Source organism: Pinus tabuliformis, chromosome J (assembly GCF_031772625.1).
Source record: "Pinus tabuliformis cultivar Carrire ecotype Pingquan chromosome J, CPIR1, whole genome shotgun sequence".
NCBI lineage: Eukaryota > Viridiplantae > Streptophyta > Pinopsida > Pinales > Pinaceae > Pinus > Pinus tabuliformis.
In genome coordinates, this window is record NC_142295.1 from 538490600 (window position 1) to 538513241 (window position 22642).

General features: G+C 40.6%; 1 protein-coding gene across 2 annotated transcripts in view; it reads right to left on the bottom strand.

Moving 5' to 3' along the window:
- Positions 1-22642, bottom strand: part of EMB1135 (RING/FYVE/PHD zinc finger superfamily protein) — a 418560-nt gene that overhangs the window by 317437 nt on the left and 78481 nt on the right. For both annotated transcript variants that reach the window (XR_016247843.1, XM_089378057.1), the window contains exons 3-6: positions 21129-21194; positions 20789-20962; positions 20537-20667; positions 20350-20426 (exon numbers count right to left, since the gene is read on the bottom strand). Coding sequence is in view for 1 of the 2 variants with exons in the window: in XM_089378057.1 (XP_089234183.1) it covers positions 20350-20426; positions 20537-20667; positions 20789-20962; positions 21129-21194 (448 nt within the window). In the remaining variant the exon portion in view is untranslated. The remainder of the gene's footprint in view (positions 1-20349; positions 20427-20536; positions 20668-20788; positions 20963-21128; positions 21195-22642) is intronic.

Genomic DNA, 22642 nt, shown 5'->3' on the forward strand with positions numbered 1-22642 from the left:
ATCAAGAAAGGAGAAATTACTTTAATTCTGTAGCCTCCATGTTTCTCCAAAAATGTGATGTTCTAGACTCTAGTGTCTACTCGTTGATATATGATTGCACATGAGGATGTATGGATCTCTTGGTGGAACTCCCTAGCACTTATGGGCTAACTAGAGATGGTATTAGTGTGAAAATTCTATCACTACAACAACTTATTTATTTTACCTACGTATTTCCCGACAAGTTATTTACGAAAATCCTTCAGTAAACATTAAAATAAATTCTGTTGCAGATATCACATCATAATATAGAAACAAACACATGCACAAGAATTAACACATCGACACAAATATTTTGGACAATCAATCCCCGGAAAAACCCAATGTGGGAAAACCGGTGCAGCAAGGGAGGATTTTATTATTCAGCAATTCTTCAGTACAACTGGGTGCCAAACTGGCTTACCCAACAAAGAGAAAATTCCTCAGCACTTCCCCTAGTCTCAGCGTTAGCCTGGCTGACCTCTGTGTAGCTCCCAAACCCTCTGCGTCAACCCCTCCCTCTTTGCGTCAACACTTGGCCTCTCTGCATCACCCACGTAGGCCCTCTAGTGACTGCGCATTCTGCAGCCTCTGCGTCTGCTTGAGATGCTTTGCATCTACCTCTTCAGCCTCTACGTTGTTCCCCTAGTGTTGTTCCTAACTCTTTGTTCCGTACTTGCTGCTCTCCAAACCACTAGTTCGAATTTCTCAGCTAACCCCGCTCCAGAAATCAAACTGACTGGTCTCCCTCAGTGTGTCCTCCAACTGACCCTCAAGCCTCTTCTTATACTTTTCCTGTTGGTCCTTCAACAGTTGAAATTAAATATCTAATCAACGGCTAAGATTAGATTTGGCTTGATCCATGACTTTTGGAACCTTCTAACCCAGTTTTATATTAATACCCATTAATATTTTATTTTTCCTAAGTTTAGACTTAGGAACTCCATTAAAAATATTAATTATTTTAATATCTCCCGAACCGGTTAGAATCTGCCCAAACCATTTTTGGGTCTTGGAGATCTCATGTGCTTTAGCCTCCACCAATTTTCATGGCTGCAGCACATCCAATGCTACTCCAAATCAACAATTAGCATCTCCATTTGATTGACTTCATCATGATATAGAGCGTTTGGCATACACTCACCTTTTTGCATGCTTTGTCACTTCAATGGGATGGATATCGCCACAGTTAGGGCTCTTTTTCTCCAACGCCCTATCTTTTATGGATAACATTCATATGTAGATGGACCGCTCCTAGCATGGAACATGGCATTACTTTGAGCGTTCCCCTACTTGAACCCACATTTGGAGGTATTTGCACATTAATCACCATTTCATGCATTTGTTTATCAAGTCATCCTTGTCCTTGATGAGTTGGTTAGGCTTTTGGAGATTTGGCATATGGCTTCATGGCATATTTGAGTTTCTCTTCCTTGCATCTACCACTTACCCATGAGTCATAGCCTCATGCATTATTTGTCCGCATGTATGTAATGTCCCCATTTTCAGTTTCCTATACAGTATATAGCCAGGATGAATTTCCAATTATGTCAAGAGCAAGAATACATCATCAAGGGTTCCGTACGAGTTTTGAGGGATTTTATGGGTTCCAACGGCATTTGCTTGGCATATTCTATCATCTACAGAGCTTTCTTTTGGTTCCATTACATTCTAGTAATTCCTGTAAAACAAGGTTATTATCGAGCTTGACTTAATTAATTACGCTTAAGGTGGAATTCCAAGAGGAACATTTGATGGAATATTTGATAGAACACCTAAGTGCAATAGCTCGTTGGAACCAAAACGAGAAGATCTACAAGATGAGATAATGGGAGGTCACTGTAATATTCCTAATTAGCCATGGCTAATTGGAATATTCGATTTTGCCCAATTTTTGCCTTCTATAGTTATTTATAAATAAGAAAGTGAGGACGGGGGACATAACTCACTTTAAGAATAAAAAAAGTCACTTCCTAGTAGCACAACGTTGTGACTTAAGGAGGAGCCAAGGGGGCCAAAGGGGGACGCAGAAATGGGGCCCACGCAAACACATGGAGGGACTGCGCAGGAGGGAAGAGCACATGGCAAGAGGGGAATCACGCAAGAGGAGGTGAGCCTAGGGATTATGAGAGGCAGAGGCTATAAAATAGAGAGAAGCCCCCTCATTTTAGATCATTCAATTATGTGCATTTTGAGCTAGTCGTTTCGACTTCTGAGCACGATGGCTGTTTAGCTGGTCTGCAGCACTGCTTAGCGCATTTAGTGTCTCCGTTCGGAGATCTCACCCTTAACCCCAGGGGACTTCGAGTGCCTGCTCGGGAAAGGTATTTCCATCGATATTTCAGCGGTAGTTTAATCAGCATTTCAGTAGCAGTTTCATCAGCATTTTGGAGGACTACACAGCACTTGGAGAGGGACGCAGTTCTTTTTGGTTGTACTGCTGGATTGGGGTTTGCAAGTGGAGTTATGCGGGGAGATTGAGCAGGGGTCCAGCTCTTGTCTCATTGGAGGATTTTTGGCAGGGTTTCAATAGTGTTTCAGACAAAGTTTAGAGGGGTTTTCTTCAGTGGTAGCGTAGGGCATTGAGGAATTGCGCAGAACCCCAAGAGGGTGTTTTTCGGGGGTCGACCATTCCAGGAAAGCTTTCTAGGTTTTTCTGGGTTTCTTGAGTAGAGCCCAAAACCAGAGTTTCAGCTTTTTCCGAGGAGGGGAGCAGCCCCAAATCATTATTTGTTTTCTAGCAGCAGTAGTAGCACAGCAGCAGCATCCACGCAAAGAGGCCATTCTTGTCATTCTGAGAGTATTTCTTCACTTGCCTTGTGCAAGTCGAGGTGCCATCTGTCTAATCACCTCTTGTACTGATTTTATTGCTCAGTATAATAAAATGGCTTAGCATTTCTCGCTACATTTCTTGTGTATCTACTTATATTTCCGGTTTGCAGTATTATATGTTGTTCTACTGTTATTTTATCACTTCTGGGTCATTATATCATTTGCACATATTTGGTTGAAGTTTTTGCTAGGGTTTGAGGAATATTCTAGGTTAGGAATATTACAGTTGTATCAGAGCATAGATCTGGCTCAGCCTGAGGAGCTAGCAATCCATGGGACCAGGGGAAAAACCCTACATTTGTTACGAAGGTAAGAGGTACAGAGACACTAGATGTAGGTTGGAGAATACCTACGGGGAGGGAGACTGTGTTCCTGTGCTGGACGCAGAACAGATTGAGCCTGGACGAATTGAGAGGGGCATGTTTCTTCTCAAAGATTGATTTGAGATCGGGGTATCATCAGATTCGCGTGAGGGAGCACGACATTCCCAAGACCGCCTTCAGGTGTCACTATGGGCACTTTGAGTTCTTGGTTATGCCTTTTGGGCTAACCAACGCCCCAGCTACATTTCAATGCTGCATGAATCACATCTTCCGTAGTCATTTGAGGAAGTTTGTGTTGGTATTCTTCGATGATATTCTCATTTACAGCAGGACTTGGGAGGAGCATCTCCAGCACATTGAGACATTATTGCGTATCTTACAGGAGCAGCAATTCTATGCCAAACTCTCCAAGTGTGAGTTTGGGTTGACAGAGATGTTATATCTGGGGCACATCATAGGCGTGGACAGAGTGAGAGTCCACGAGGAGAAGATCAGGGCCATTAGAGAATGGCCGAAGCCGAGAAACGTGACGGAACTTCTAGGATTCATTGGCATTTATACTTACTACTGGAAGTTCAACAAAGGTTTCTCACAGCTTGCTGCACCCCTAACAGATTTGATGAGGAAGGGGGCATTCAGTTGGTCGGATACAGCATAGCGAGTCTTTGACAGGCTCAAGGAGGTTATGAGCAGCTGCCCAGTGCTTGCGTTGCCAGATTTTACGCAGCCATTTGTTTTGGAGTGTGATGCGTCGGAGAGAGGATCGACGCAGTGTTGATGCAAGGAGGTCACCCTATAGCCTTTGAGAGCCGAAAGCTCCTTCTGCACGAGAGGTTGTACTCTATATACGACAAGGAGATGTTGGCCATCATGCATGCATTGGCTAAGTACCGGTAGTATCTGGTGGGTAACAGGTTCAGGGTGAGGACTGATCACAACAGCCTCAAGTTCTTTTTGGAGTAGAAGCAGCTACAGGAGAGGCAGCAGAAGTGGATCAGCAAGATCCAAGCATATGACTTTGACATTGAGTATGTCAAGGGTAAGAACAAGGTGGTAGCAGATGCCCTTTCATGTAGACCAGCCACGTTGTCTCTTATGAGCTTGGATATAGACTGGAGGGCTCGACTCTTAGTAGAGTACTCCAAGGACAGGTTTGCATGTGAGGTTCTGGATGGGCAGGCGGCAGATGACAGGTACAGGGTGGTCGATGGGATCATCTATTACAGGGACCGGATCTTCTTGACTGAGGGGTCTCAGCTCAAGAAGAAGATACTCCAAGCATCACATGATTCACCTTTGGTAAGACATCAGGGGTTTACCAAAACCTACAAGGCCATTAGGGAGAGATTCTCATGGAAGGGCCTCAAGGAGGACGTACACCGGCACATCTGGGAGTGCAATGTTTGCCAGAGGAACAAGGGAGAGATGAGCCATCCTGCGGGGTTATTGCAGCCTCTTCCCATTCCGGAGGGGAAATGGGAGAGTATTTCGATGGACTTCATCACAGGGTTGCCCATGGTACAAGGCAAGGATTGCATCTTTGTCATCGTTGACCAACTGACAATGTACACACAATTTTTTGCCATATCCGCACACTATACAGCAACACAGGTGGTCGAGCTGTTCTTTAGAGAGATCTCCAGGCTACATGGTCTTCCTAAGACCATCGTCAGTGATAGGGACAGCTGTTTCATGGGTAGGTTTTGGCAGGAGCTTTTCCGGTTGGTGGGGACGGGGTTGACACCGAGTACCAGTTATCAGCCATAGACAGATGGGCAAACAGAGATAGTTAACAAGTGGCTAGAGGGCTACTTGCGTAACTATGTCAGTGGGCAACAGCAAGCATGGTTGAGGTGGCTGCATCTAGGGGAGTACTGCTACAATACTTCACATCACATGTCCATTTGTATGTCACCATTCTATGCTTTATGTGGGTATCATCCTTTATCTTTTGTTGACGAGATGTTTGGTGATAGCAAGGCTCCCAGAGCCAAGATATGGATCCAAGAGAGTCAGGATATTCTCTGAGATCTCAAGGATAACATGGCTACAGCCCAGAACCAGCAGAAGCTGTATGCCGATAGGGGTCAGGTGGAGAGACAGTTCGAGGTAGGGGATATGGTCTACCTACAATTACAGCCATACCAACAGTCGTCACTAAAACAGAAGGGGGCTAAGAAGCTTAAGCCCTGCTTTTATGGGTCGTATAGGGTGATACGCAGGGTTGGACAGGTTGCATATGAGTTGGAGCTGCCCCAATGCAACAAGATTCATAACGTTTTCCATGTATCATGCCTGAAAAAGGCATTGGGGCAGCAGGTGACAGTGACAGATGAGCTACCACCCATGGATGAAAAGGGGCATTTGGTATTGCAGCCGAAGGCCATCATTGATACCAAGGAGAGGCAGCTGCGGAGCGAGATGGTTCAGGAATTCTTGGTGAGGTGGAAGAATTTGCTCGATGAGGATGCCACTTGGAAGAGTGAGAAGATTTTGCAGCATCCATCACTTCAGTTGCTTGAGTACAAGCAACATTTTGCCGGGGGAGACTGTAATATTCCTAATTAGCCATGGCTAATTGGAATATTCGATTTTGCCCAATTTTTGCCTTCTATAGTTATTTATAAATAAAAAAGTGAGGACGGGGGACATAACTCACTTTAAGAATAAAAAAAGTCACTTCCTAGTAGCACAACGTTGTGACTTAAGGAGGAGCCAAGGGGGCCAAACGGGGACTCAAAAATGGGGCCCACGCAGAAACATGGAGGGACTGTGCAGGAGGGAAGAACACATGGTAAGAAGGGAATCACGCAGGAGGAGGTGAGCCTAGGGATTGTCAGAGGCAGAGGCTATAAAATAGAGAGGAGCCCCCCCATTTTGGATCATTCAGTTATGTGCATTTTCAACTAGTCATTTCTACCTCTGAGCACGTTGGCTGTTTAGCTAGTGCATTGAGTGTCTCCGTTCAAAGATCTCACCCTTAGCCCCGAGGGACTTCGAGTGCCTACTCGGGCAAGGTATTTCCATCAGTATTTGAGCAGTAGTTTAATCAGCATTTCAGTAGCAGTTTCATCAGCATTTTGGAGGATTGCGTAGCACTTGTAGAGGGACGCAGTTCTTTTTGGTTGTAGTGTTGGATTGGGGTTTGCAGGTGGAGTTATGCTAGGAGATTGAGCAGGGGTCCAGCTCTTGTCTCATTGGCGGATTTTTGGCAGGGTTTCAGGTAGTGTTTCAGACAGAGTTTAGAGGGGTTTTCTTCAGTGGCAGCGCAGGGCATTGAGGAACTGCACAGAACCCCAAGAGGGCATTTTTCGGGGGTCGGCCATTCCGGGAAAGCTTTCTGGGTTTTTCTGAGTTTCTTCAATAGAGCCCAAATCTAGAGTTTCAGCTTTTTCCGAGGAGGGGAGCAGCCCCAAATCATCATTTGTTTTCTAGCAGCAGCAGCAGTACAGCAGCAGCATCCACGTAGAGAGGCCATTCTTGTCATTCTGAGAGTATTTCTTCACTTGCATTGTGCAAGTCGAGGTGCCATCTGTCTAATCACCTCTTGTACTCATTTCATTGCTCAGTATAATAAAATGGCTTAGCTTTTCTCGCTGCATTTCTTGTGTATCTGCTTATATTTCCGGTTTGCATTATTATATGCTATTCCACTGTTATTTTATCACTTCTGGGTTATTATATCATTTGCACATATTTGGTTGGAGTTTTTGCTGGGGTTTGAGGAATATTCTGGGTTAGGAATATTACAATGACTTCCAGCAACCATAGAAAGTATGGTGAGTGATTTACCATCTTCCCAGATTCAAAGTGACTTTAATTAGTCACATAATTAAATAAAGAAGGGAAAATGATCAATTTAAGGAAAAAGGCCAAAAGTGACTTAAGTGAAATTAAAAGTCACTTAGATGGAGTCAAGGGGGAGCTTCTAGAATAATATTAAAATAATCAAAATAAAATACTTCTATAAAATTGGAGATCTATCTATCGAGTCTTTAGAAGGAGGAAGAGATCATTTAGGACAGCTTGGTTTTGTTAATCACTGTTATAGAGTGTTAAAATTGGCATCTAGAGCCAAACTCCACATGGATCATCTTATTTATGGCAGCTGATATTTTTCTTGGATTCCTCTCTCCGAGAGGTGTAGGATTGATCTAAAGATCTTCCGATTTTGACATGTACAAATGAAGTTACGAATTTCTTTTGATTATGGTCAAATTGTCAACGTTGGCCAGCAAACTTATGTAGGCTCAGAAGCCCAATAGTCACATCTATTCATCCTCAACGTTGCATATAAATAGAAGTTGACTTAGCCTCATTTGGACACACTCATATTCACACTTCTCTCTCTCTCTTCTCATTGATTGGGTACGGATTTCTAAGCCTCTCTCTCTCTCCACACGGTCGAAATTTTAGGAGCGCGAAATTTCAGGAGACCAAATTTCTAGACAATTTGACCAAGCGTTGACCAACATGCGTTGACCTCCTTTTACTGTGTTTTTGTGAGGACCATCTCTGTTTGGGTAGGCCGCATTTATGGGCACAAAAATCGAGGCTAAACATTCACTGTTGACCAGCATTGACTGCAGCTAGGGCTGACCACAAGTGGGTTGTTTGACCAGACTTTCACTGGGCTAAATTTGACTGTTTTGAGGGTTGTTTTATCTTACTATTTGAAGGCTGAAGTTGACCGATTTTCTTAGGGTCAAATCTGCCTTGTCTTCTACTGTTATGTTTATGTTCTATTTGCATTTTACTATCATGTTGATGTGATTGCTAATCTGAATATTGATACTGGGCTAATAAAGAAATTGAAGTAAAATTGCTCTAAAGCATAGAACATACCATTGTTGCCTAAAATTAACATGGTATCAAAGTTGAGGTGAAGACAAAGCCCAAGCAAGAGTGAAAGAGCAATCACCAAAGACAGTTGGACAAGGACAAAAGGTTCAATGGGTTCCTCATCCTACTTCCCGGTTGAAGACAAGCTCCATGATAAATCTGACTATCATGGATGGAAGATGTCTCTTGATTTGACCTTGGAAGAAAAAGAAGTGATGGACTATGTGCAGGGTAAAATCCCTGAACCTCCTTCAAATGCACCGGCTGCTGCAAAGACCAAGTACAACAGGGTTGAATTCAAAGCAAAGAAGATTATCAGGATTCCATTGACAAGCATTTGCTGGCCTACATCTCTGAATTGAAGACCACCAAGGAGATCTACAATAGGTTGGTCGGCATGTTCAAGGTTAATAATGCTAATCAAACTCTATTTCTCAAGAATAAGTTGAAGGATATTAAGAAGGGCAAGGACGAGGATATTCAATCCTATTTCTTGAGGATTACTGAAATCAAGAATGATCTACTCTCGATTGGACAAGTCATTCCTGACAGGGAACTTACTCTCACCACCCTTGGAGGACTCCCACTTGAGTGGTATGTATTCAAAACCATCATCCTCAAAAATAATCGAATTCCAAGGTTTGAAGAATTAATGTCGAGATGCATTCAAGAAGAAACAAGAATGGTGGAGCAAGAAATGCCTTGTAATAGAAGCAACCCCATTGCATTCTCCACTCATGCCAAAAGGAGAAATAATGCAGGGTCTAAAGGCCATTTCCATGGAAAGCCTGGATCTAAGGGAGGAAGGAAGGGCAGGTGCAAGGGAGTGTCCAAATAGAAGGGACACATCGCATGATGATGATCACAATCATTCTAGGGGCAACTTCAACAACAACGATCAAAGGAATGGCAGGTCCAATGGCAAAGGAAAAAAGAATGCGGGACATCAAGAAATGGTCGACCCTCCAAGAAATCAAGGAACTCCAGGCATGAATAATCAAATGTTGTTAACAATAAGCAAAAAGAGTATTATCTTATATTGGCCCTCTCCACTGCCTCTCCTCCGAAAACTTTGGGAAATTGGTTGATTGATAGTGGTTCCTCAAGGCACTTCACCAGATACAAGGAAGCCCTCTCTAATCTTATAGAAAAGGAGACAAACTTGGAGATCATCCTTGGAGACGATGCCACCTATCCCGTGAAGGGAGTAGGGAATGTTACCCTTCAATTGCATCAAGGTAACACTATTCATTTGCAAGAAGTACTATATGTAACTGATCTGAAGAAGAACCTAGTGTCCATTTCAGCCATGGAGGACAAAGGATTCAAGGTGGCATTCATTGATGGAAAGGTGCGTGTTTGGAAAAGAAATTTTAAATATGTTTTTACTCTTGGGTTCAGGGTTGACACTTTGTATCAAGTTGGAGGAAGTCCATTGGGAACCATGTCTTGCGACACATCTCTACAATTTGAACTATGGCACCGGAGATTTGCCCATCTTCATTATAAGGCCCTACCTGTTGTGAGACAGATGGTGACAGGCATGCCCAAGTTCAAAGTAGAGCATGAAGGCGTATGTCTGGGATGTGCCAAAGAAAAACTTACAAAGAGACCATTCCCCTCAAGTAATAGCAAGGCCACATATATATTGCAATTGATCCACTCTGACATATCTGGTATGATGCCCGTAAACTCTTTGGGGGATAATTATATTATCCCACCTTTACAAATGATTATTCTCGCAAGACCTAGATCTACTTCTTGAAGAAGAAGGATGAAGTGCTCACCTGGTTCCGACACATCAAAGCCTTGATCGAAAACCAATCCAAAAAGAAAATCAAGATATTGAGGACTGATAATGGGACCAAGTACGAATCCAATGGATTCCAAGATTATTGCAAACAAGTTCGCATTAAGAGGGAGACTACAACGCCATACACTCCTGAGCATAATGGTATGGCTAAAAGGAAGAATCACTCTATTGTAGAAGTAGTTTATGCCATGCTTCATGATCAAGGCCTTCCGAAGTTCCTATGGGTTGAAGCTACAAATGCAATTGTGTATGTTCAAAATCGATGCCCTCATCAAGCATTAGACTCCAAGACTCCCAAAGAAATGTCTTTGAAGAAACCCGGTGTTTCTCATTTTAGAATTTTTGGAAGTCCTGTATATTTTCATGTGTTGAAAGAAAAAAGAAGCAAATTGGGTGCATCTGGGAAGAAATGAATCTTTGTGGGCTAGAGTGGAAATTCTAAGGGATATAGAATTTATGTGGCTGGTCAAAAGGAAGTTGAGATAAGTCATGATGTCACCTTCGACAAAGATATGCCCCTCAGGAAGATCAATAACCTTCCTATCCTAAGGAAGGGCAAAGAAGCTGAAACCATAAATCAGGGTGCAAAAGAAGACGAAACGATGCCTGATGTTGATGAACCTATGGATCCTATTCATCCTCCTCATGAGCCCTCCTCCTCCTAAAGGAGAGCCTCATGGCTTAGGGAGACTCTCAAATATGCCGAGAGACACATTGCACCAAGGGGGACTTTCAGTGAAAGCAAGAAGCCGAACAAGTGTCAAGGATATTTGACCACCATGAGCACTATCATTCAAAATGAGCCTTCATCATTCGAAGAAATCGTGAAGCATCAGTATGGAAGGATGCTATGAATGAAGAATACGAGTAAATTATGAAGAATGATGTCTGGGATGTGGTCCCTAGACCCCAAGACAAATCGGTTGTCACCTCTAAGTGGCCCTACAAAATCAAGCATGGAGTTGATGGAAGGGCAGAAAAGTTCAAGTCTTGCTTTATTGCTCAAGGCTTCTCTCAAAATGAAGGCATAGATTACGATGACATATTTGCACCTGTTGCCCTATACACCACCATCCGCTCGATCATAGCCCTTGTTGCCTCGCAAGGATGGAACCTACATCAGATGGATGTCAATACCGCTTTCTTGCATGGTTCAATCAAAGAGGAAGTCTATGTGGAACAACCCGAGGGGTTTGAGGTTCATCATCAGGAAACTCATGTATGAAGGTTGAAGAAATCTCTCTATGGATTGAAGCAGGCACCTCGGGCTTGGTATGAAAGGGTCGATAGCTATCTGATGAAGTTGGGATTCACTAGAAGTGAAGCTGATCCGAACCTTTACTTTAAGATTGAAAATGATAAACCTCTCATTCTGGTACTTTATGTGGATGACCTCTTTCTGACAGGTGCAGACCCTCTCATTCACAAATGTAAGAGGGAGTTGGCTTCTGAATTCGAGATGAAAGACCTAGGACCGGTGCACTATTTCCTAGGGTTGGAGGTCTGGAAAAAGCCAAGTGAAATTTTCCTCTCTCAAGGAAAATAGGTTGTGAAGATATTGGAAAGATTTGGGATGGTGGACTGTAAGTCTGTGACTACTCCGATGGAACTTAACTTTAAGAAGTTATGTGGTAGTGCTGCTAGACCTGAATTGGGAAATGCTTTTGAGTATCGTCAACTCATAGGAGCACTGATGTTCTTGGTGAACTCCTGTCTAAACATATGTTTTGCAATTAACACCTTGAGCCAATATATGGTTGAGCCTCATCATATTCATTGGATTGGTGCCAAGAATCTTCTGAGATATCTCTGAGGCACAATCACTCATGGATTGATACACAGTGCTGGAGATGTAAGGCTGCATGGTTATTCTAATGCTGATTGGGCTAGCAGTGAGGTGGATCGCAAGAGCACTTTTGGATGTTGTTTTTCTTTGGGTTCTGCTTCGATATCATGGATGAGCAGGAAGCAAAAATCGATTGCCTTAAGCATCGCCAAGGCCGAATACATTGCCGCTAGTATGACCTCTTGTGAAGCTGTCTGGTTGAGGAAGCTCTTCAGTGAATTGTTTGGACATGTGCTAGATACCACCGTGATCCTCTGCGACAACCAGAGTGGGATCCGATTATCAGAGAATTTTGTGTTTCATGATCGCTCCAAGCATATAGATATCAGGTACCACTTTATCCGAGATATGGTATGAGGAGCAATAAGGCTCCATCACATTGGGACTAATGAGCAGGTCGCCGATATTCTGACAAAGCCCCTGGGAAAGGTCAAGTTCTTGGCCTTCCAAGAACGACTTGGAGTCGTGAAGAGACCCTCTTATGAGGGTCCTATATAGATAGACATTGAGCTTTGGGAGCTCCAGGGGGCTTGAAGTACTTCTTGGAGCGATGAGCAACCATAAGGTGAGTGGTTCAGCTTTCCCCTAGAGGTTTGTTGTGTACAGGGTGAGTGGTTCAGCCTTCCCCTGCGATACCCCTTGGCGACATGTAGACAAGATGAGTGGTTCATCCTTCTCTTGTTGAGACATCCTACCCATGCAGTCTGGGACTCATGGGAAGTACCTCCCATCTGGCCAATGAGTAGGGAAATGAGGATAGGGACCATAGTACTACTGATGGACACATCGTGTACTACCATACTCCCTATGCTGGGATGACCAATATTGATCTGGGATCAATTGGAACTAACTTCGGCTAAGTAAGAGTGTTATGAGACACTCTCTTTTGATTGGGACTGACTTCGGCTTAGTAGAGAATGGTATGATACATTCTCAAGCACTTCTTCTTCTTCATAGTTCAGCAAAAGAGAGTAGAGTAGAGCAGAGCAGAACAGTGCATTGATGCCAGAGATAGTACAGATTGGCAGATGGATTAACAGATGGAGTTTTCCCTAGTTGAGAGGGAGTGTTCAAATTGGTAACTAGGGCCAAACTCCACATGGGTCATCTTATTTATGATGGCTGATATTTTTCTTGGATTCCTCTCTCCGAGAAGTGTAGGATTGATCTAAATATCATCCGATTCTGACATGTATTTTGATTATGGTCAAATTGTCAAGGTCGGCTAGCAAACTTATGTAGGCTCAGAAGTCCAACAGTCACGACTATTCATCCTCAACGTTGCATATAAATAGAAGGTGACTTAGCCTCATTTGGACACACTCATCTTCACACCTCTCTCTCTCTCTCCTCATTGATTGGGTATGGATTTCTAGGCCTCTCTCTCTCCACACGTCCGAAATTTCAGGAGAGCAAAATTTCAGGACGCTGAAATTTCAAGAGACCAAATTTCTAGACAATTTGACCAAGCGTTGACCAGCATGCGTTGACCTCCTTTGACTGCGTTTTTGTGAGGGCTATTTTTGTTTGGGCAAGACACATTTATGGGCACAAAAATCGAGGCTAAACGTTCACTGTTGACTATAGCTAGGGCTGACCGCAGGTGGGTTGTTTGACCAAACTTTGACTAGGCTGAAATTGACCGTTTTGAGGGTTGTTTTATCTTTATGTTTGGAGGCTGAAGTTGACTGAAGTTGACTAATTTGTTGAGGGTCAAATCTGCCCTGTTGACCAGCGTTGACTTTTCTAGTTAGGGCTCTTTTGATGCTGTTATAAATTATCATGTTTGTAAATTGTACTATCTCTCTCTGTTGAACTATTGAAGACTAAAAGAGGATTTGATCAAGGGTTTCCCCGGATTGGGGTTTGTCCCTGGCTGGTGCCACATCTTGTGTCCTCTTGTCTTGGCTTGTCGTTTACTATTTATGTTTATGTTCTATCTGCATTTTACTATCATGTTGATGTGATTGCTAATCTGAATATTGATACTGGGTTAATAAAGAAATTGAAGTAAAATTGATCTAAAGCATAGAACATACCATTGTTGCCTAAAATTAACAAGATAGAACATAAACAATAATAGTAGAAGACAAGTCAAGACAAGAGGACACAAGATATGGCGCCAGCCAAGGACAAACCCCAATGTGGGGAAACCCTGTGATCAATTCTTATTATTCTTCAAAAATTCAGCAGAGAGAAAGAGTACAATATGTAATATTCACTTGCCCAATCAAAGTAAATTTGTCTAGTTAAACAGCAGCCACAGAAAGCCCTAAACATAAAGTCAATGTTGGTCAACGGGGAGAATTTGACCTCCAAAACAGCTCGTTCAAACCTAGTCAACTCAGCCTGTTGGAAAATATTGAGAGGGGGGGTGAATCAGTATTCCTTAGCAATTATCACTTTTAAATCTTTTTAGAGCATTAGTTAATCTTCAATTATTATTAACGTTTATGCAGAAGTAACAGTAAATAAAAGAACCCTGGAGGCACAAAGATTTTAGGTGGAAAAACCCCTCCGAGTCAAAAACCACCGAATGCTTTTCTAATAAATTCTTTAATCTTCAGCGCCAACTGAAATGAAAGCAACAACTTCCTAGAATTCTAAAAAAGCATTCTTCTCCAACTCCCACTGGATGGACGCTCCAACGCACCAGATTCTTCAATAGTCAACTGAACAGATGCCCCAACACCCAATGAGCTACAACTCACCCTAGCACCACCCTACCACCCTAAAGTCTTCATAGACTTGAACCTGTTGGTGACTTCATGCACCACCTAACACCACCCTACCACCCTATAGAAGAAATAAAGAAGAATGGACTCTCGTACCAAGGAAAATGGTCCACTTTACAATGATATACAACGATGTAGAAGAAGAAGACACACTAGACCATAACCCCAACTATGACACAACCACTTAATGATGATCCTAGACCTCCCAACATTGCCTCTTCAACTCTTGGCAGATACACACTTGTTAAAATGATGCTTTTACAATGACTCTGTACAATGATACTTTTACAATGATTGTATGCAGTGCTTCCCACTTGAAGACTTCATATGGTGAACTTTTTGCTGTTGTTCTGCACCTTGATTGTTGCTCTTGTCATGCTACCCATTCTCACTCTTCAGAACATTAGATAATGCATTGAGTCTTCTCTTCATGAATATAAAATACCTGCAAAAAGTCTTCAAGGAAATACCCATGACATGATAATAGCAAAACTTACCTCATCCTGCAGAGCATATGTCAGTGCTAAACAAAAACAACAAATTAGAATACAAAGAACCTAATGCAATTAAGAAATGAACATGCATATACAGAAGATACTTACCTGTAGCTTACCTTTGTTGCATCATTTTGCTGCACCTTGCTCTTTCCTGCCCTAGAAAGTCTGGTCCTTTGCACCCCTTGACAGCACTTGATCTAGTTTTTCTCGCCTTCTAGGAGCATGATATTTAATCTAATGTATCTCTGCGATTTCAAATCCCCAATATGTGATCTTCGGTCTTGTAGTATCCCTTTGAGTCTTATTTCCAATGCCACAGGTCCGACCCGATTTAAACTCTTCAAGACAAAGTTATGCCCAATCTCTCACGATGACCTAATTATGGATTGGTTCAGTAGAGCGAACTTGTACGGCATGCCACGTGTCACAATTTCCTCCTTTGGCTCTGAAATTGAAACACAGAAAAATACAGTCTGTGCACTATCCGCCATTTTTTACAAAATTCCAATCCTATTCTCAAAGAGAGAGTTATGACGATTTTCCTAAGGTCACTTCTTTGAGATGAAATTCGAGAGCCTGCAAAAACCCTAACTTCCACAGATCATATCTCTGAAAATATAGTGAAACAAGATCTGAAATTCGATCACGACGTTCATCAGGATTACGAATCAAATGGGTTTTCATTTCAGAATCTAGGACTTCGCAAAAATTAAGTTATAGCGAAAATGCCACGATCACTTTATTTGGAGGATATATAAGATTTCTTTTTATAGAGTTGAGAGGGGCTTCTATAGAGAATGTTGGAGGGATTTTAGGAGCTTAAAAAATTATTAATTAATGACTATTCAATGACCAAAACCAATTATGAGTTCCATGCCACAACCCCATAGGGTTTTAGCCCACTAGCTGGGGTTACTAACTTCAAACATGAATATCTCTCAAACCGTGAAGAATTACTTGGCGTGCCATATATCAATGGAAACGTCTCGACGAGTAGAATCTATCTAGAAGATCCTCGACTCTAAATAGAGTAAGTTGTCAAGTCAAAATTCCCTTGCATGATCAGGTTAGCCCCTGGTGCTACTTGGATTGACATCAATGACAACCTCAAATAATCTTTAGATCAACAATTTTATCTTTCTGTTTGGAGGCTTAAGTTGACTGAAGTTGACCGATTTGCTGAGGGTCAAATCTACCCTATTGACCAGCATTGACTTTTCTGGTTAGGGCTCTTTTGTTGCTGTTATAAATTATCATATTTTTAAATTGTACTATCTCTCTCTGTTGAACTATTGAAGACTAAAAGAAGATTTGATCAAGGGTTTCCCCACATTGTGGTTTGTCCCTGGCTGGTGCCACATCTTGTGTCCTCTTGTCTTGGCTTGTTTTTTTCTGTTTATGTTTATGTTCTATTTGCATTTTACTATCATGTTGATGTGATTGCTAATCTGAATATTGATACTGGGCTAATAAAGAAATTGAAGTAAAATTGATCTAAAGCATAGAACATACCATTGTTGCCTAAAATTAACAAGATAGAACATAAACAATAACAGTGGAAGACAAGCCAAGACAAGAGAGCACAAGATATGAGGCCAACCAGAGACAAACCCCAATGTGGGGAAACCCTTTGAACAATTCTTCTTATTATTCTTCAAAAGTTCAATAGAGAGAAAGAGTACAATATGTAATATTCACTTGCCCAATCAAAGTGGAATCTGTCCAGTCAAACAGCAGCCACAAAAAGCCCTAAACATAAAGTCAACGTTGGTTAACAGGGAGAATTTGACCTCCAAAATAGCGTGTGCAAACCTAGTCAACTCAGCCTCCAATAGTCATCTGAATCAACCCAAAATAGTTCCGAAAAACTCAATCAAACTTAATCAACGCATGTCAACATTGGTCAAACAGTATGGATTGCCTCTATTTTTGTGCCCAGAAATGTGGCCTGCCCAAACAGGAATTTCCCTCACAAAAACGCAGTCAAACAAGACAACGTTGGTTGAACGTTGGTCAAAACCCTCCCTGAAATTCGGTCAATGCTAGTCAACGTTGGTGAAAACCCTTCCTGAAATTTGGTCGATGTTGGTCAACGCCCAAAACAGAAAATGACTATCTTCTTCGCACGTGTGGAGAGGCTGCCCAGAAATCCATACCCAATCATGTGAGGAGAGAGAGATGTGTGAGAAGTTGAGTGATCCAAATGAGGAAGAGGCTCCTTCTAATTAAATGCAAACATTGAGGATGAATAGATGTGACTGTTGGGCTTTTGAGCCCACATTAGATCGCTGGCCGGCCTTAACAATTTGTCCATAAGCAAAATAAATTCATAATTCCAATTGTACATGTCAGAATGAGATGATCTTTAGATCAATCCTACACCTCTTGGAGAGATGAACCCAATAAAAATATCAGCTACATCATATGAGCTGTCCAAGGTGGAGTTTGGCCCTAGTTGCCAAATTTAACATAGTTTCTTCTCATACTTTGCTTATGTCCACTTGGATCAAGTTTTGTATCATTGTTATATGTGAACATATTTTCTTTTATCAAGTATGAGAAATATTTATTTGCAAGCTCTCAATTTTATTCAAGTGCTTTCCCTTCAAAATTGTACCATCATATTATAGCTTTGGTTTGGTCCACTAACACTTGTCTTGTAGCTTTTCATTCCATTTGATCTTGTTGTATCTTGAAGACATTTCCATTGTTGCAAGTACTTTTATTTGTTGAGCATATATCTCATTCCTTGCAAGATTATATTTGGCACTGGCCTACTTACATTTGCCTTGTAGGATACATTGTTGAGTCATATTGATCCATTTATATTTTATATGTTGATCACATGCTCATGATCATTTGTACTTGCTAAGTTTTATTTGCTTCAAGTTATATTTCAAGTTATTGAATGGTTAATGTCTAATTGATCTACTAATTATCTCCTAGACTTGTTAGTTTTAACAAGTTTCCTTAGAAACCTTCCTTAAGGTCCCCCCCTTGGCTTTAGCTAGGAGAGAGCCTAGACGAAGAGAGTTGGGATTAGCTGACAGCCCCTTCTCCAAGCTTTGCCACCAAGGCCACACCTAGTGGGGTTGAGGATTTTTCCCTTTTTCCCACATTAACTTAGGTGTGTAAGCAAGGCGGCAACAAAACCTTATCAATTTCACTAGCTTCCTTGATGCATCTTTGGAGAGATGGTTAACCCTGGCCAGAACGTTACTGTCCTCCATGCAAATATTGTGTGTAGTCTTGCTTGAGTGCTCTACCAAGGCTAAACAAAAACCTAGTAATGGAGAATGTCCACACCATGCTCCTCCAATCTCACTTGCAAAGATGACTGTGTTTCATGTTGAGGATTATAGCTCGAATATGAACTTCAACGCATCTTAGTGTGAATGTGTGAAAAGAAGTTCAACATATTTTCGAAAAAATAATCTCTGAAAAGTAACTATAATTTTGGAAAGGTAATTCTATTTTGTAATTCACTTCGATAGAAAAGTGAGCATCTTATTTTTAGTAGCTGAGTATGAAATTGTACTTAGGCTGGAATTAATCTTAAAAATAGATTATCCACTAAAACTAGAAAGGCAAGGCAAGGTGGAGGCCTTTACAAACACACTTGAGCAGTTGAGAGAGAGAGCAGACAGCCAGGGAAGAGGCATTCCCAAGCGGCATGCAGTTCAAACCAGTGTTGATAATATCGGCGATATTCGAAAATATCGCGATATTTACGGCAAAACGATATATTGCCGAGAAAATATCGCGATATTTTCAAAATATCGGCAAAATTTGAAAATATCGGCGATGTTTAAAAAATTGTAAGAATTGATTTTTTATGCTTGCCGATATTGCCGATAAGATGTTTTCTGGACCCTTGCCGATATTTTGCCAATACCGATATTATCAACACTGGTTCAGACAACAGTTCTATACAATCATACGGACATCTGTACAATCGTATGAAATCCATGCAGCAGTGTTGTACAGCAACCATACAGTCTGTACCACAATGTTGTAAAGGAGAGAACTAATATTGTTGATCTTCTCAGCAGCTGTACCTCTCAAACAACTTCTAGAAGCTCAACTTGAAGGCATTTTTGGTATCCATGCATGCTGTTTTTTCTTGGGCAGCATGTGGAGGTTTCTCAAGTCTTTTTTGAAGAAATGGAAAACTGATTTATAGGAGTAATTACCTGTGCGTGTGTGAAACTAATTGTTATGGTTCTGCTATTTGATTTCTAGCTATTGTGTGATTGATGCTATGGTCTGAAATTTAATTTCAGACATTAATTAAATTCAAAATCTATTTGTTTGATTTAGATCATATGGACATTAGCCACCAAGGACTTGAAATCCTAACATTTTACCATGGTAGGGTTTGTTGCAAGATCAAAGAACTTGGTGAATGTCTTTCTACAGCTAAGGGTCAACAAGATCCTTCACCAACTTTATAATGTATTTATAATGTATAATGTATTTATAAATTTATAATGTATTTATAAACTTAACATACTTATAGCTTAAATTTCATCACATTTGGTTTTATTATAAAGTTTAAAACTTTATAAAATGGATTAATTTAGCTGGGTTGTTACAGAACCTTCAAATCATGCTAGGATGTGTGAAGATAGTACCAATATCTGTTCTTCTTAAAATCCTTAATATTTAATACGTAGGCACTTGTATAAGAAAGGACAACGCTATGCTCGACAATGTTAATCTGCTCACGGGTTCTAGTACAAATTATAGCATTTTCAAAAGCCTTTCTGATCTACCAACCTCTCTAACCATTTTTTTTTAAACCTGTAATAACTGTTTTTTCCTCTTGCCCCAAATGTTCATCATCAAAGACTCTTAAGACATGAGTGGCCACAGGTTATTTATATTTAGACCACTAAGCTTCTACATTGCGTCTTAGTGAAAGATTAGAAATTTAGAATCCACCTGGATATAATGTTATGTATGTGCATTTTCTTTCTGTATACCCAATCCTTTTCTTATTTATGACTAGGAATTCCTTTGTTCCCTTTTGTGATCTTATTGGTCATGACAATGGACAATGAATTGTATGTACAAAACATCAACAACTCTCAATCAGACAAAAATTCTGAAAATATCTCACAATAATGATTTTCAGTATGATTGGAAATAAACAATATATAATTATGTTATGCCTACCTTCCAACTCAATATTTCTTGTGAAAAAATCATGTAGAAAGTTAGTAGTCACAACAAAAAATCTAGCTGATAGTTTATTAAGAACATAGTACTTGTTGCTAAATATACAATAATCCCCTTTTTGGTTACAGAATTATATTATGCGATGGTCCAACAAGGCATCTTAATTTAGAGTCACTCGTGTGCATATTTATTAAGAACTTTTCTTGATTGAACCAAACTCCAAAATGAAAAACAAAATATTAGAGCATCCTCATATGCCTACCTTCAACACATGTTGCACCCACATCATCTAAATCCCTTCGAGCGTCAAATTTCAAGTCAGACGACACAGAAAGCCACCTACATTAGAACTTGATCAGCACATAGAAATTGTCCAAGGTACTACTCAAATTATTAGCACCATAAAATGGGTTTAAGCTTAACAATTCAAGCATAATCCCTACACTCACACTGCCTTACGCCTTCCATGTTGCCAATTTTCCCAAATTAGTCCAGCAATTGTTCGTCCCTTTCCTACACCCGCTCCATCACCCATAAAAAAACCTGCCCTTTTACCATCTGGAAGGTGTTGGCTATGCCTCTTCCATATAAAATTTCATCTTAATGTCAATGTGGGAAAAAACTATTTGTCATAGAAAGCCCTAATCTTCAAGAAATTTACTTCTAATGGATAATAAAATGCCGTAAATGTTATCCCAAACCTGAGATGCATAGATAATTGTCTCAAGTTGTAAACTAGATAATGCTGAGGATTTTTCCATTTCCTCTGCAATCTTGAGCTCATAAGTAGGCTCTGGAGGTTGTACTGCAGACAATGATGATGTCTCCACAACTGGGTCAGGATGTGGTGGTCCTATGGACAATTTCGAAGGGCGCTAAGAAACAAACATGAGCTTGTCAATTACCATAGTAACATAACGAAATGGCAACACTATTCAAGTAAAGGAAACAATAAGAAATTTTATGCATTCCATGTTGATCTAGATTGTCTAGACTTCACATTCAGAGAAAATAAATACAAGGTCAGGAAAAAAATCTCACATAGTCTGTAAAAGTATCTCCAATAGTTCCACCTTCATCTTCTTCTCTCTCTACATCTACAACCACCTGTAACAATCAAAACATTTCCAACATAAAAATGGGATTAAAAAAAGGCTTGAGAATGACACCAATTACTAAGAAAAATTAAAGAAACAGATAACATGTCATAAACAATCTCCACATAAACACTCTTGAAACCTACAGTATATAACATCTATTTCAAGTCTATCTATTATGTTTAGTATCTTTTCTGGTGGTAGAAAGAAGCAAATAAGCTGAATAATTGAGCATGCAAAAAACAACATAAACCCATTCCACTCATAAAATTCATAGAAACAAATTATTCACAAATATTTAAATTAACGTAAGTGACTTCATACAAAAAAAAAAAAAAAAAAAATAGGAAAAAAACTCCAAACTATGTTGCACGGGAACCTATCCTCCCGAAAAAACACCCACATACCCTGTGTTCCACGTTCCAAGGATTTTTGGACCCTTGGGAAACGTCCCCAAATTGCTGGGGATTTCATCAAGCACTGGGGGACTTGCTGGCCGTCCCCAGGATGTTCCAGGCAGATTTAAGGAACGTTCCAGACAAATTTCAGAGATATTTTTGACATATTTCAAGGATTTTCTGTGCAGATTTCAGGGATAATCCAAGCATATAGCTTCAGTTTGACAATCATGGACATTGATTATTGAACAATATGATCATTTTCCCCATCCATTGTTTTTGTATTGTATTGAATCTAAATCTTTTGTACAAATTGCAGCTCAAAATATGGGTTTTGTGTGATGGGTTTCAATTTGGATTTTTGGTGATTTAGATATTGTATTTTCAATGGAATAATTACAACAAGCAACCTCCATGTCAAGAAAACAGAAACTGCAACATTTTAAAAGGCTAATACTTGTGGTTGTTGCTCTTGTTCTTTCCCATTTTTTGGATCATCTCAGCCTTTATATGTTGTACGTGGGTTTCCAGGAGTCATTCTTGTTCAGTGCTTCCACCATCCCAACCTCAAGCATTGTGAAAATCAATCAAATGGTAGTGAGTCAGTGACTGTGATTGGGTACTAAAAGTTTGAATAAATTCCTATTCAATCACCTTCTTAATCTGAAATATGGATTTAATCTCTTTATAAAACTGAAGTATTTTATTGGAGTGGCAGGAGTGGGGATGGTGAATTTTCACCCTGAGAATCATGAAGAACTAAGGTATGCCTGGGCCTTGGGCCACGCCTCTATTAATGTGGCAGAAGCATACGCACTCTTTCAAGCATTAAAGTTGATTGTTAGCATTGGAGTGAGCGAGGCAATTGTAATAGGAGACTCTACCAATATAATTCACCATCTTTACTCTGGAACACTCCCTACAGACATGAAACTTCATCAAATTTTAAAGCGAATTTACCATTGGTACCATTCTCTCCTGAGGAGGATATGTTTCCAGGTTTTGTGAGGAAACAACTTCAAGGCTGATTTTATGGCCAATCACCTTCTTAATCTGATTG